The sequence below is a fragment of the Haliotis rufescens genome, unplaced genomic scaffold (genome assembly GCF_023055435.1).
Source record: "Haliotis rufescens isolate VD_foot unplaced genomic scaffold, xgHalRufe1.0.p SCAF_23, whole genome shotgun sequence".
Classification (NCBI taxonomy): domain Eukaryota; kingdom Metazoa; phylum Mollusca; class Gastropoda; order Lepetellida; family Haliotidae; genus Haliotis; species Haliotis rufescens.
The window spans coordinates 9,636,131-9,650,792 of record NW_025963924.1 but is presented as its reverse complement, the minus strand read 5'-3'; the positions used below and the strand labels follow the sequence as shown (position 1 = coordinate 9,650,792).

Genomic DNA, 14,662 nt, shown 5'->3' with positions numbered 1-14,662 from the left:
TATAACGATCTTCATACAAATAAAATTCAATTTATTATTGATGCATGTTTCAGGTTGCTCAAATTGCGCTGATCAATGCTCTGCAGCTGCTTCAACTGTATCAGTGTGAAGACACTACATCGTGTCCTTGCTCCAGATGGTGAGAAATCACACGATGCCGAAAGTCCTCAGCTAAAAGGACAACTAGCAGAACAAAGCCGTCACCAAGAGAAGTCAGCACTGTCAACTAGGTCTCCATTAATCATATTATCTAAACACACATTCTTGCATACAGCCAGCTCAGACACCACTACTGTATAGACACCGTGAGTTTGAGTGAGTTTGAGTGAGTTGGGTGCGTTAGTTGAGTGAGTGAGTGAGTTGGGTTTAATACTGCATTGAACACTGTTTCAATTCTGTTTATTTTATTCTATTCTATTTTTCTGTGCATGTGAGTGAGCAATATTCCAGCAATATCACGGCGGAGGCTTCACACATTGTACCCATATCGGGAATTGAACCCGGGTCTTTGGCGTGACGAACGAACGCTTTAACCAGATTAGGCTACCCGACCGTCCCTCTGTGCATGTTTTTGGCAACCTCATACAAAGAAAACTATTAATTGTACCCTAGACTAACATCTTGTCTCTGAAATGAACATATTGTACAAAAAAACAACAGTATCTTAATATAAATATAATAAAAAGGAGCCCAGAGACTCACTGAAGTACCGTATGATCTAGACTTGCCAAACATTATAGACTTGCATGGGTGGTATTTGATATATTTGCATCAGGGTCTGTAAGACAGACTAATAGCACCCCTAAGTACTTTCTCCTATTCATATATTGTAATACTGTACTGAGAAATGTAACTTCTTCATCTGTATTTTGGGCCATTGGCCGCTATACTGAATAAATTGTCTTGACTATTTATTTGTTTGATAAATCACACTTTTCGAGATGTTGCAGAAATTTGTGGTCCATCGACAAGCAGTCATGCAAAAAAGTGACCAATTCTCAGGCAGTCACATGTAAGTGTAGCAGGGACCTGTCTCACATACACGTCATTTCCCCTACTGGTAAATCAGTGGTGACTCTGACTGAGCACGTTGTGGGATGACACTTTCCTGCATATCATGCAGTGTCCCCGCTGGCTTTGGAAACTGCCAGTCCTTGTGGACTCTAAAAATTACCAGTCCCCCCTAAATTTTGCAAGTCCCAACTTTCAACAAATGAAAAAGCGTATGAAAATTATTTGGTTTTAATTCATTCAACTTCATGTTCAGTGCAAAGACGGCTTCTCTAAAGTAACTTAGTTAGATCTATACGTCATTCACACAAACTTCAGTCACAATTTTCTCTTTATTTTGTAACATTTCGAGAAAAAGTCGCTACAACTGGATACTTAACCTAGAAATAGACAAGGGGAAACCCTGATGGTAACAGACAAGCTGACCTTTTTCGAAAAATGTACTTAAATGAATATCACCGTTGTTTTGTTCAACAACAAAGATTTATAAGTACCTTATTTGCCCGTCCACAGGGACTGGCAGGCACATGAATTACCAGTCCAAGCCTAATTTTACTGGTAAAAAACTGGTAATTACCGGTAAACAGGAACACTGCCATGACCAAATAGACATGTTAATGTATCTTGATGTCTGATGCAGGAATATGATACACTTCCAGTCTGTGCCACAAACAGTTGAGCCTGAACCGGACACTTGACATTATCTTCGACACTTGACATTATCTTCAGCAGACGTTTAGTGTTCAGGCATGGGCTAAATATTAGCAAAGCTTACAATACCAAAACAAATTTTACTCGACTATGTTTGTTTGTTTCTTGTTGAATGTCGCACTCAGCAATATTCGTGCTATGTGATGGCGGTCTGTAAAATAATTGAGTCTGTACCAGACAATCCAGTGATTGACATCATGAGCATCGATCCGCACAATAGGGATTGATTACATGCATCAACAAAGTCAGCGAGCCTGACCACCCGATCCCGTTATTCGCCTTTTACGACAAGCATATAAGTCGCCTTTTACAGCAAGTATGGGGATCTGAAGACCTATTCTACCCCGGAATCTTCACTGGTATACTCGACTATGACTATGGTCTAGTGGTTTAAGTGACCTACTGCACTTCATGATATATCAATACATATATACTGAACAAAGAAGTTAGGGATCATGAATATTTTGGGAGCTATTTTTTTTTAGGGAAGTGAGTGAGTGAGTGAGTGAGTGAGTGAGTGAGTGAGTGAGGTTTTACACCGTTTTAAGCATTATTCCAGCAATATCACGGGAGGGGACACGAGAAATGGGCTTCACACATTGTACCATTGTGGGGAATCAATCCCGACCTTCGGCGGGACGAGCGAACGCTTTAACCAACAGGCTATCCCACCGCCCCTTTTGTAGGGAAGACTGAGCACACAATTTCATAAAAATATCCCCCAAAATATTCATTATCGCTCACTTTTATCGTTCAGAATAGTTTCACATATTTCTGTAATTATCTGCTCAAGAGATTGTCTACTCAGTATTAGAAGACTGTGTGTTATTCATTTGGATGGTCTGCTCTATTTTGGAGGATGCGCAGAGTGCGTTACTTATTTGGAAATCACGAACTGTTTCATGTGTAATGAAAATTAGAAACAGGAAACAGATAACCAAAGATAAATTGTAATTTGAAATAATCCCTCGTTTTCCTAACAATTTACACTGTGAGTAAGTACTGAGCAAGTCTGCCCTCACCCAGGAAATGAGCAGTGTTGGGCGGACATCCATTCAATGAATATTGACTTCACCTGTCGTGAACTTGATGACCACGTGTCTACATCCAACAGTTCTGTGCAAGTACATTAGCACAACCGATTGCCCTACAAATGATCAATTTTCTACACCTGATTAATCAATTAGAAACATAATTGACAAATCTTCACAACATTCTCACGGTCCCCGATTCTACAAAAAGTGACACATGTTCTGATCAACTTCAATAAACAAGCAAAGAATTTACTACATAAACTCAATACTAATGCACTGTGATGGAAGTTGACAAGAATGTTCAACATGGACACAACAAATTGATTTCTTATTCATCACAAATACATGCCTCAAGTCTGTGACTTTGGCTACTAGTCCGTAGCCTGAGTCAAATAAACTTTCTTTTGGTCTAGTAAGCTTTGTTCTTAAAAATCCATACATTAACACTAAAATCTAATGTCAAGTGACAGGTTCGGACGAGTTGACTTAAAAGTTGCTGGCATAGAGTGTGTCTCCTTAATCTAAAACAAGATTTCTTGGATGTATCACTAGAAAACTCAAATTTATATTTAGGTACAAGTTTAAAATTAAAAAAGATCAACATGAAAAGGATTCACAAAATGGAAATAAAAGTGGCGGGTAAGTTCGGTTTAACGCTACTTTGATAAATTGTGTTGCAGTTATATTACATTCTACCATGAATTGCTTGATTCTGATTGGTCAATTAGATTATCAAATCACAATAGCCCAAATCGGAAGGATTTCAAAAAATGTGTATGTCCAATTCTAGGTTACAAAATGCAAAGCTGCATTTAATACACTATCCAAAGGTTGTGTGACAACACATTTTGTGCAGAAAACACAATAGAAATTGACTGAGCGCGTGTGTTTCAAGTGCGGTGTAGATCTTAACCTTGATAGGCTTGTTTACCCTTCTTTAGGGGTGCCCACTTCATGATGGCTTACGAAGTAGCCGTGCTACACACATTCTCAGTTATAATAACATTGCAAAACCCTTCAAAATGGCAAATTTCTACTAGTCCCTATGATACCTTAACTTTAACTATTGACCAGTTTGGCTAGGAATATAGGACCGGTGCCAATTTCTATCGCTCATTCTATGCCTGCCATAACACAAGTAAAGAATACCGATATAAAAGAAAATAATGTTCAAGCACATGAAGTGCTATTATTTGTTTAAAGGCTATTATCAGTGTTTCCTGAACTGAAATGAACAACCCATTCAAAACAATGGACAAACTCCATGCCGCTACACTCACTTAATCTTCGCCAACCCAAAAGAGTTCATGTTTAATTTGTCAAGATGAAGATACACGTACCACGCTAAATTAAACATTTGAAACCTCACACTGCGTGTAGTGTTCCAAATTCAACTATGTGTGGTTAAATCACAAGTAACCAAGCTAAAAACTGAAAACACAGTACATTTATCTTCTTTAGTATACCGTATTTGACGAAATAAGCGCCCAGGGGGCTCTCAAAATGAGAAATAGAGGGCTCTTATTAGAATATTATTTTGGTGAAAAAAACAGAGTTTGAAAGAAAATATTTGTGGTTTATGATGACAGCCTGAAATGTTTATGTACGACAGATATATTTTTCGAGAATTCAATTGCCCATAATTAATGGTGCACATAACACACGAGTGCGTATTATACACGCTTAAATAAGTCTTGTGTACATTGATCATCGGAAGGGGTGCTCATTGGGATTGTTCACTAGCCAATATCTTAGTAAATGCCATCGGGGCGCTTATTATGTCAAATACAGTATTGAAAATTCACACAGCAAATTGCAGCACCAACAACTGGACCACCAGCGTAAATCTATCAGTTTTAGTCCACTAGTCCTTATAATGATAACATGTAGCAAAACCACTAAAAAGGGCAAATTTCTACTAGTCCTTAGGATACCTTAACTACTGGGCAGTTTGGCATGGACTACAGGACGAGTGCCAATTTCTAATGCTGACCACCCAGGCCAAAGTCTTTGGAAATGGATTAATTTGTAGTGACCCCAAGTACAGAATATATAAGGACAAGAATCTAATTTTTATTTTCACTAGTTCACAAAAATTATAAGCTACAGAGTTGCCATGAACAAGAATGGAAATTGTCACTGGCCCACAAGCCCGGACGTGAGTTCAATTTAATGTTAAGGGTACTAAGCCTTTGGGCCAGTGGAATTTCAAACATTTTGGGGGTGGAATTGCTCTATGTTATCACTAATCAGGCTAGTAGACTTTCTTGGTTAATTTCCATCCCTGCATCTACCTACTGAGAGAAATGGTAGTCCACAAGAAAAGTTCTTTCTGAATTCTACTCAGTCTCCGACATGCAGACTTTAGTTAATTTCAAACCCTGCATTATGGATCTACTGTTGTTCTGCAATGCCCCACATTTGGGGACTCGTCACCACAAAGAACACCATGAATACAGTCAGCCAAGAGAGCAAGCTCCTGCCTGTGGTTCACAAGTATTGGATCACACACACGTAATCGTGATGGACTAAATTATGCAATAATGCAAGAAGGTCAACTGGCATTAGCTGGGCTTGATCCAGGTGCACCGAGTAGTTTGTGTAATTACTTTTTACAGACAGACGATATTTGGTTACTCAAATAGTTGGAAAGATGAATAATTAAAACAACAGATATGAACGTTTTTTTTACCTTTTAAAGAAGTGATTATCAAAGAAAGTATTTATGGTTCCAGATTAACAAATCTTTAATGTACATCTTTGAAACTAGTGTGCATTATCATGATCAAGCGGAATCGGTAGAAGAAATACAGGATGAAACCAAAGATAGGGATTTATCTCAGATTCCAAATTACTAACAGCCCTTGGCAAGCAAACTGGGTTATTTTGTTTAAAATTGAGACTTTATTAAAAGTTCCTATATTCTAAAATTCACATCTAACAATGTACAGGTATATTAAATTACATATAATAACGTAAAACTATGCATTAAAGACCCTTCCTCCTTATTTGTCCAGCTATCAGTGAAATATAAGTCAACCCGACCCATCCATCACATTAGATGTAACTATATTAATATGAAGTGGGAAAATTTTAATTCCAATTTGAGGATTTTTACTGCTTCTTCCTGGAGATATTGGGCCGAACACCAGCCTCTGAGCAGGTCTTGATTAACCCCTGCAAAGGCATCAATGTCCCGAGTGAATATTAAATATATCCCTTAAGTAAAATATTATATGTCTGAACTGTGGACCTCTGGATAAAAAGGCCATTGATCTGTATTAACAGTACTTAACTTTTTATATTCAGTTTTGTATTCGTAGGAATTATATATTTTTTTAAATCTTTGTTGTTGAATCTGACTGTTCAAATAAAGAAAGAAGGGGGTTAGTGTGCATTCTGTGCTCGGTACACTTGTAAACTACCATGCCCAATTCACACTTTACTTTAGAAGAACTATTAGGGCAAAACACTCACCGTCTTTAAACATGCTTAACAGATTTTCAACATATTTTAACAACATATGGTTGAAAGGTTCATCTATAAAAAACATCATAATTGCTTTATGTTCATGAGGACAGCGACCACATCTTTTAGCAAATCTTTTGAAACACATTTCCTTCAAATTCTAAAGTGCCGCGACATTCCATTGATGACATCCTACAGTGCTATGACGTTACAAGTTTTACAATGTTGTGTCTGGTCTAGACAGTTATTAACTGTGGCCGCCATCAAGTAACTTGGAATATTGCTGACTGGGGTCCTACACATAGATACATGCCTGATGATAACCAAACTCTAACTCCACGATACACATAACTGCACGCTGCATCAACACAGTGGAAACCTGAACCAGTTCACCTGTACATTACACAGATACCTTTAAAGTTAAAACTGCCTCTTCAGGATAGCCACTGGCTTGTGTGCAGCCATGAGACTCTCTTAGTGTGTTCTTTGAACAGACGTAAGATAAAATTCAACTTCAAAGCACAATGAACTAACCTACTGGCCATTTAGGCTGATTAATTAATTCCTTAATTGAGGACGCAGGGAGGCATCAGCGCCATATCGCAGCATGCCTTAAAGTACACAGCCTTCAAGTGGGACTGTTCCGATAGGCTGTAATGCTAATATTCAATTTCCTTGTAATGGTTTATACACTTTGGAGCCTTTACGGACATCTGCTACCAATGTTCGAGACCAATCTATTTGTAAGGCTGCCAAGTAGCTTAATACCCTCCTCCCTAGAATATTACCATACATATTTCTTCATCAAGAGGTCTGGGAACAGTGGAAGAATTGAGTGGTCCACCTCTGGTGAAACCTCCATAGTCTGACGAGAAATGAATAGATAGTGTAAAACTTAAAACGAGAGCCTGGCGTTTCTTAAATATCCCCTGGACACTTCTCTTTTAGTTAACAGAAACTAGAGTGTGTATGTGCATGTGTTTGTTGTTAACGCTGCACTCGGCAATATTTTATCTGTGCGACGGCAGTCTATAAATAATCTGGACCAGACAACCCAGTGATTGATATTGTGAGGTATGATCCACACTGTTGGGTATAATGACATGCCATCAACCAAGTCACCAGGCCTGACCACCCGATTCATGAAGCTGCCTCTTACGACCAGTAAGGGCTGCTGTATTCCCATCCAAACCCAGCATCCCAACAAGGGAAACATAGTAAATAGATTACACAGACACCCAGGTGACTAACGGGATCGGGTGGTCAGGCACGCTGACATGGTTGAGGCATGTCGTTCTCAATTGCGTGGATCGATGCTCATGATTTTAATCACTGGATTGTCTGGTCCAGACTCAATTATTTACAGACCGCCGTCATATAGCTGGAATATTGCTGAGTGCAGCGTTGAACAAACAAACAAACACACACAAAAAACACACCCAGGTGACCACATAACTGACTGGCAACTGAGGAAAATTACCATAATATGCAAATAGAGTTATAATGTTCATAAAGGCGTCTAGAGCATCTGTCATTTACACAGACAGTTCAGCTTTGTGACGAAATGTTTTGGATAAGAATCCCTCGAACAAAATTCTTGTGATATCATCAATAGTTACAGCTTTCAAAACTCGACTCACGTTGCAACAAGTCTGAATTATTCCATATACATAAATATAGGACAAAATGTAGGGCGATTATTTTAAAGGTTACAAGTTTTTGAATTATTCCATATACATAAACATAGGACAAAAAGTAGGGCGATTATTTTAAAGGTTACGAATGCTGTTAAAATGTTGACACAGACACTACATTGTTTGACAAGTGACAGTTCAAGTTTGTCGACAAATGCAAGCTAAAACCTCTGGGTCACACTAAGCCCCAAACCCATACAAAGGTACAGGTACTATTTTCAACATTTATCACTCTTTCACATATACACTGATATTGCTAATAGAGTGAGTGAGTATGGTTTTACGCCGCTTTTAGCAATATTCCAGCAATATCATGGCGGGGGACACCAGAAATGGGCTTCACACATTGTACCCATGTCGGGAATCGAACCCGGGTCTTCGGCGTGACGAGCGAACGCTTTAACCACTAGGCTACCCGGCCGCCCCTATTGCTAATAGAAGTCTAGTTTACTTTCAGCTGTAGCCCTGCAGAAAGTTAGAAGACAGGGGCAGAGGGTCAGCGGTTACAGCCGCAGAAAAGACTTCAAAATTAGTTTACATTTTTCACACCCTTGACTTAGTTCTTCAGTGGCATAAATATCCAATTAGGACTTGAAAATTTAACTCTTATAGATGTTTGAGGAAGATTGTAGTGAAATATTAATACAGTAAACAATGGTTATAACAAACTCAAAGGAACCACAAATATTAGTTTGTTATAACCATATTTCCATATAAGTACATATACAGCAAATGGCCGGGACCAAAATAACAGTTTGTAATAATCCCAATTCCGTTAAAAGCGTGTTCATTATAAACATAGTTTACTGTATATACTAGACAATAAGTACATGTACTACAATAATACAACAACTTGTAGAATAATAACTGTCTGTCTGTGTGTCCATTTACTGGCTTCATAGTCTATCAGTCTGGTTAGTGAAAATAAAATCTAGGTAGCATGAACAGCCAGGGGTAGAAACTAACATATTTAGTCCACCAGTCCTTATAATGATAACATATAGCAAAACTCTTAAAAATGGCCAATTTCTACTAGTCCTTATGATACCTTAACTATTGGGCAGTTTGGCAAGGACTACAGGACTAGTGCCAATTTCTATCACTGTCAGCTAGCATAATTTTCAATCTAGTGACCTATAATCATGATAATATAAGGAATTTCCTTCTACAGAGGTCAGTAGATTTTGAATGGCTAATTTCAGGGAATTGTGATGTAAATATTTGTCGTGCTTGTGATGGTCCCTTGTCACTAGATCTACAAGTGACAGAAACCTGTTTGATGTTGACTCAGATTGAACTTCTAACATTCTTGAAACTTGAATAAATTTTCTCTCTCTGCAACCAGATTTCTCCTTCTATTTTGTCATGTGAAAATATCTGGCTACTCAAATCCCAAATTGGCAAGAAAAAATCTTTAGCAATCCTGGCTGGCTTATAAGTACTGTTGAACAATTATTTCACACACTGCCTCTACACCACATTAAAAGCAAACCATAGAATTACCTATGGAATTATAATATACGCTCCACGCCAGGCAGTTTTCAACATACGTCATTAAATTTTATCGGTCCCCTGGCATGTTTGACTTCTAATGCTGTGGCAGAAAATACACCTGATAACATTTGCCAACTGCCGAGATCCAGGCTCTGGAAATAGTAACATCATCACTTCCAGATAAAATAGATGATGCATGACGTCAACAGCTGCACGCGCTCATACTTTTTAGAACATCTTGGAAAACTTGAAAACTTTCAACTTTTATCTTGTGACATGTAATAAGGAACATTTTTTCTTGGTTTTCAGACCTCTAGTTCGCATGAATGAACAAACTGGGTTTGAAGGAGTTTTGAACAGTTATTTAATCAGAATTCAAAGAGCATGACAGATGAATAAGGGGGGGGGGGGGGGGGAGGGAAATGACATGTCACAGGCATCAACAAGTTTGGTGAAACCCATGGTATGGTGCTATTAACACAGCAGGAACCTAACCCTTAATTAGGCCCTGTACAAAATAAGGGAGACACTCGGATCATGACAGTGACTATACTGGGTCTACGAGGACGACAACTGATTCATGGAGGACTGAGAGATTCATCCCCTGAGTGATGAAGGTGCTGCATTCTTGGGGAGAATGTTCTCGTTGACTTCTCATCCAATGAATGGTGTGTGACAGACAGACAGACAGACAGTATCTACTCATGGTAAAGAGTTAACCACTTTCCTTTGAACATATCATTATGTCTGAAGTATATAGACATTTTTCTATGTCACAGTTACATCTTATGATTGAAGTTAACTATAGAATTCTTATAATGACATGTTGATAGATGTATTCAAAATTATACAAAGATGATATTTCCCCAGCATTATTATGGCTGGAGCAATGCAACACAAAACTCTGACCACTCACTTACAAACAATATGAACATTCATATTTAGAAAACAACATATTTTCATATAATAAATATGTTCAATACAAAACTAAAAGTGTTCATATTTAAATGCTTCAATAACTTCATGAGAAGATATATGATTGAAGACAAGGAAAATGATGTTGATGACCAGGGCTCTACATATTCTACAAAGTCCCATCCATATCTTACAAAGTATGTAGCTTGCCTTGATTAGATCACAAAGCGAGAAGCCAGCCCTGAAGATGCATTTTTTTAAATCTGTCCAAAAAGCCAGTCAGCTCCAAGTGTGTTAAATTTCACACATTTCACATGCAGCCATTACTTAAAACACTAAAAGCTTTTAGCCTAAAGCCACAGCATGCTCAAGTATGCAGTGAACATGTGCTTTTTGAAATCCCGTTTTTCTTATGGAACTACTGGACAAAAAAATCAGTATAAAACATTCAATAATTGTAACTATTGCCTGCATTTAACTATTGCAATCCTGTGTATTGAAATCAGTGCTGGAAATTAGTACTATTTGTGTCGCACTTAATGCTTTAACAACTGTGCATGATCCTCATGGCCAGGAGAATACAGAACAATTTAGAGATTATTGAAGACTAAAGTCCATGAAATAAAGTCATGTTAAATACAAATAATTCCATAACAGAACCCTAGAGTATTAAAGAAACCTCAAGTCTCTAAAATTCTCAGACTAGAGCTGAGGATGGGATGGGTATATATATGCAGCTTGAGCTGTCTTAGAATGTTATGAGTATATATATGCCGCTGGAGTTAAGAATGGTATGAATATATATGATGCTGCATGAGCTAAGAATGGTATGAGTATATATATATGATGCTGCATGAGCTGAGAATGGTATGAGTATATTATGGATGCTTGAGCTGAGAATGGTATGAGTATATATATATGCCGCTTGAGCCGAGAAAGGTATGAGTATATTATGGATGCTTGAGCTGAGAATGGTATGAGTATATATATATGCCGCTTGAGCCGAGAAAGGTATGAGTATATTATGGATGCTTGAGCCGAGAATGGTATGAGTATATATATATGCCACTTGAGCTGAGAATGATGACATTCAGGTATGAGTATATATATGATGCTGCTTGAGCTGAGAATGGTATGTGTATATATATATGATGCTTGAGCTAGGAATGGTATGAGTATTTATATGCCGCTTGAGCTAGGAATGGTAGGAATATATATGATGCTGCTTGAGCTTAAGAATGGGATGAGTATATATATTCTGCTTGAGCTGAGAATTGGATGCTAAGGATGGGGGAGATTGTGGGGTACATTAATACTGTCAGTGCTACAATATGGGATTTAGGATCATCTTAACGCTAAGACTGCTTTGTGAAACAGGGCCAAGGTTAACTTCTCTCCCTATGCAATAGATCAAACACTGATATGAAAGGCAACAGTTTGTATGATTACGATACCATCATGGCAACAGTACAACTGTGACAACATTATTTGTATCTTTTCCTTGCCACAATTTAGATCCTACGTCTTATTCGATATAATGATTGATGTATTTAAGGCTTAACACCTAATCCAATTTCGAAGGTCCAGTAGATTACCTAGTGGTGGTGTAACGCTGATCAGAAACTGACACCGAGTTAAGAAAGAGGTCTGAATGGAGACTCATGTCTCTTCAAATTAGATTAGTTTGTAGTTTAACACCGCACTCAGCAATATTCCAGCTATATGACTGCGGCCTGTAAATAATCAAGTCTGGACCAGACAATCCAGTGATTGATATCACGATCAAATTAGGTATAGGTGGGATAAATATCATTTGTATTTATGAGGGAGGGGGGGTAAATCACTATTTTACATCTATCATAACCATGGAGAGTTTAGCACCATTTCCATGTGAACGATCAACACTTTAACTTGTCATTGATGTGCTGCCATTGGCTTAGGACAAATGAAATGTAGTTCTGTAAATTGTTACACCCAAACGGAAGTTGAAAAAATGACATGAGGTAATATGATACATTGTTGACGCTTCTTCATGTGAAACAATAAACATCTACTTAATAATGTGTGGTTGGCAATCAGCATAAGGAATCGTTACGACCAATTAGCAGGTAAACAGTAAAGGAATCTTTCACCATAATGAGATTTCCCCATGTTGCTTGTATGTTCTTACACTTATCTCAAAAGCAGCGTGCAATCCTGGAAATGCATTTGTACTGCTAAGGGTCAAGTATTTTGGAAGTAGGAAGCTGCTTGTTGGAATTGACTAGTTTCTGTCTTGAGATAATCATTCCAGTTGATGCATTAGGCACAACAAAGGCGGTTGTCTAATTTCTGTTCCTCATAATTTCAAAAACGTATGCTCAAAACAGACATGTAATGATAAACCCTCTAAAAACAGACAGGAACTGCATGGTGATTCACAAATCTTCCGTGATCCTGCCAAAATGACTGTTCTGATGCTATTCATGTCCCCTCCTACACACAGATCCTATGTCTAAACTCGACTCATCTTTCTCACAGCTTCAGCACAGATGATAAATAGTTTAATCTAACTGTTTGGAACAAAGAAAAATATCTCTCCAAAACCTCCAGTTACTTGATTAGAGCAAATGAATCAGAAAAACATGTGACGAAAAGATGCAGTTGATAAGAGAAATACTATTAAAACATCCCTGTGTAGATAAGAGAAGATTTGTTACACCAATCCCTTTACGTTGCATTCCTCTGCATTTATGCGGAAAAACTGCATCCATATATAACCATTATGGAATTTAAACATGTGAAACTCAATTACAGCATGGATGAATATTTGGCCTCACATACGAGAGCATGTCACATCTGATTAACAAGTCTTTTCCCTGTCAATGAGAATAGTGTCTGTTTACGTTTCTGTACAACCTTATTGTAACAAATACAATTACGACATCTGAATGCTAAACACGTTGTGTAGCTATAGTATCAACGCGGAGGGCATCCACACACTGTAATATAAAGGATCGCTGGCACATTGAGTTATATCATAATATGGCCAGTTAACACCGTGAAATGTCATTCACAAAGGAAATCAGTGAGGCGTGTAACTGTCTGGAAGAGGAGGAGGGGTGGGCAATCAGTGCTCTATGGGAATGACCTGTACTCTGTACTTAGCGGCGTCTTGGTAGTTTCATAACAGAGGCGTCTATTATCACAGCATGGAGGGTGATCAAATCTGAAATTCCATCATGATTGCCTAGATTTGATACTGTCATCACATGGGGTAGCTCCTCATTCATTCGCAACGAGCTGTCAACGCTGTTAAAGTCACATAAACAATTTATTTCAGTCATAATAGCAACGATTTTGACAGGCAATATAAACTGTCTTACCTCTCAAACTCTGAATCTTTTCGAGAATAATCCGCTCCTTGTTAGTTGTGTAAGCTGTATATAGTCTCCGCCGAAACAGGACAAATCCGGTGTAACACGTTACCAAAAAATACAGCCCCAAAACGGCATACGCTATCTTTCTAAACGTAAACCTCATGACGCCATATTGTACACACAAACACTTTCACAGAATCCAGGTAGACCCCTGATTTTCAAACATTGCTGATTTCGCGCCTTGACTTATGATATACCTCTCAGGCAGGCATAGTTTGTGTATGAAGCTTCCTTCTTCTGCCGATCTCACGAACTATCGACCGTTCATGTCGCACTCGGCGGAAGCAATCCTCCTACACATCAAAACACACACAACGTGAAAGTCACATGACCAGAAGCGAGATCCGCCGGAAGCTACTTGCATGACAACATTCAATCTTACTCCTTCCGCGCGCATCTGCTGGACTAGATGGTCGGCAATGTTTACGCTGGTGTTGAATTAAAAGTTTCTCTGGAGCAATTAACTGAAAACAAAAGGCGATATATTGGTTGCAGTGTGGTGCACAACATACAATATTCAGTCTCAGAATCTTTTCAAGGGTAAACATTAAGCCATAAATTATCTACACAAACTGAAATGAAGATAATTCCCTATTTCAACACGTGCACTCGTTGATGAAAATGGTTAATACAAAGGTATCACCGTTAATGTCTTTAAGAGAATATGTGCATAGAAAACACTTAAATCATGAAATTATTAATTGTGAAAGAATCTATAAAAGTCTATTTGTTTCTTGCTTTTATTCTGTAAATATATTATTTGTATAGATCGTGTCATAGAAATATATGAAATGTGTTCACGTAAGAAATATATTTTTTATTCCATATTATTTAATTCAGTTAAGATGTTTGTTAAACATGATGTTTATTGTTTTCTATTACACATATTAACTATTATGTCAAGCCCAGAGTAGAA

The 14,662-nt window shown here is 38.0% G+C and overlaps 1 protein-coding gene across 4 annotated transcripts in view; it reads right to left on the bottom strand.

Moving 5' to 3' along the window:
• Positions 1-14,070, bottom strand: part of LOC124133040 (ribitol-5-phosphate xylosyltransferase 1-like) — a 191,106-nt gene extending 177,036 nt beyond the window's left edge. For 3 of the 4 annotated variants that reach the window (XR_007222775.1, XR_007222776.1, XM_048401769.1), the window contains exon 1: positions 13,693-14,070. Coding sequence is in view for 1 of the 4 variants with exons in the window: in XM_048401769.1 (XP_048257726.1) it covers positions 13,693-13,849 (157 nt within the window). In the remaining 3 variants the exon portion in view is untranslated. The remainder of the gene's footprint in view (positions 1-13,692) is intronic. The other variant, XM_048401770.1, reaches the window with a different exon arrangement.
• Positions 14,071-14,662: the final 592 nt, after the last annotated feature.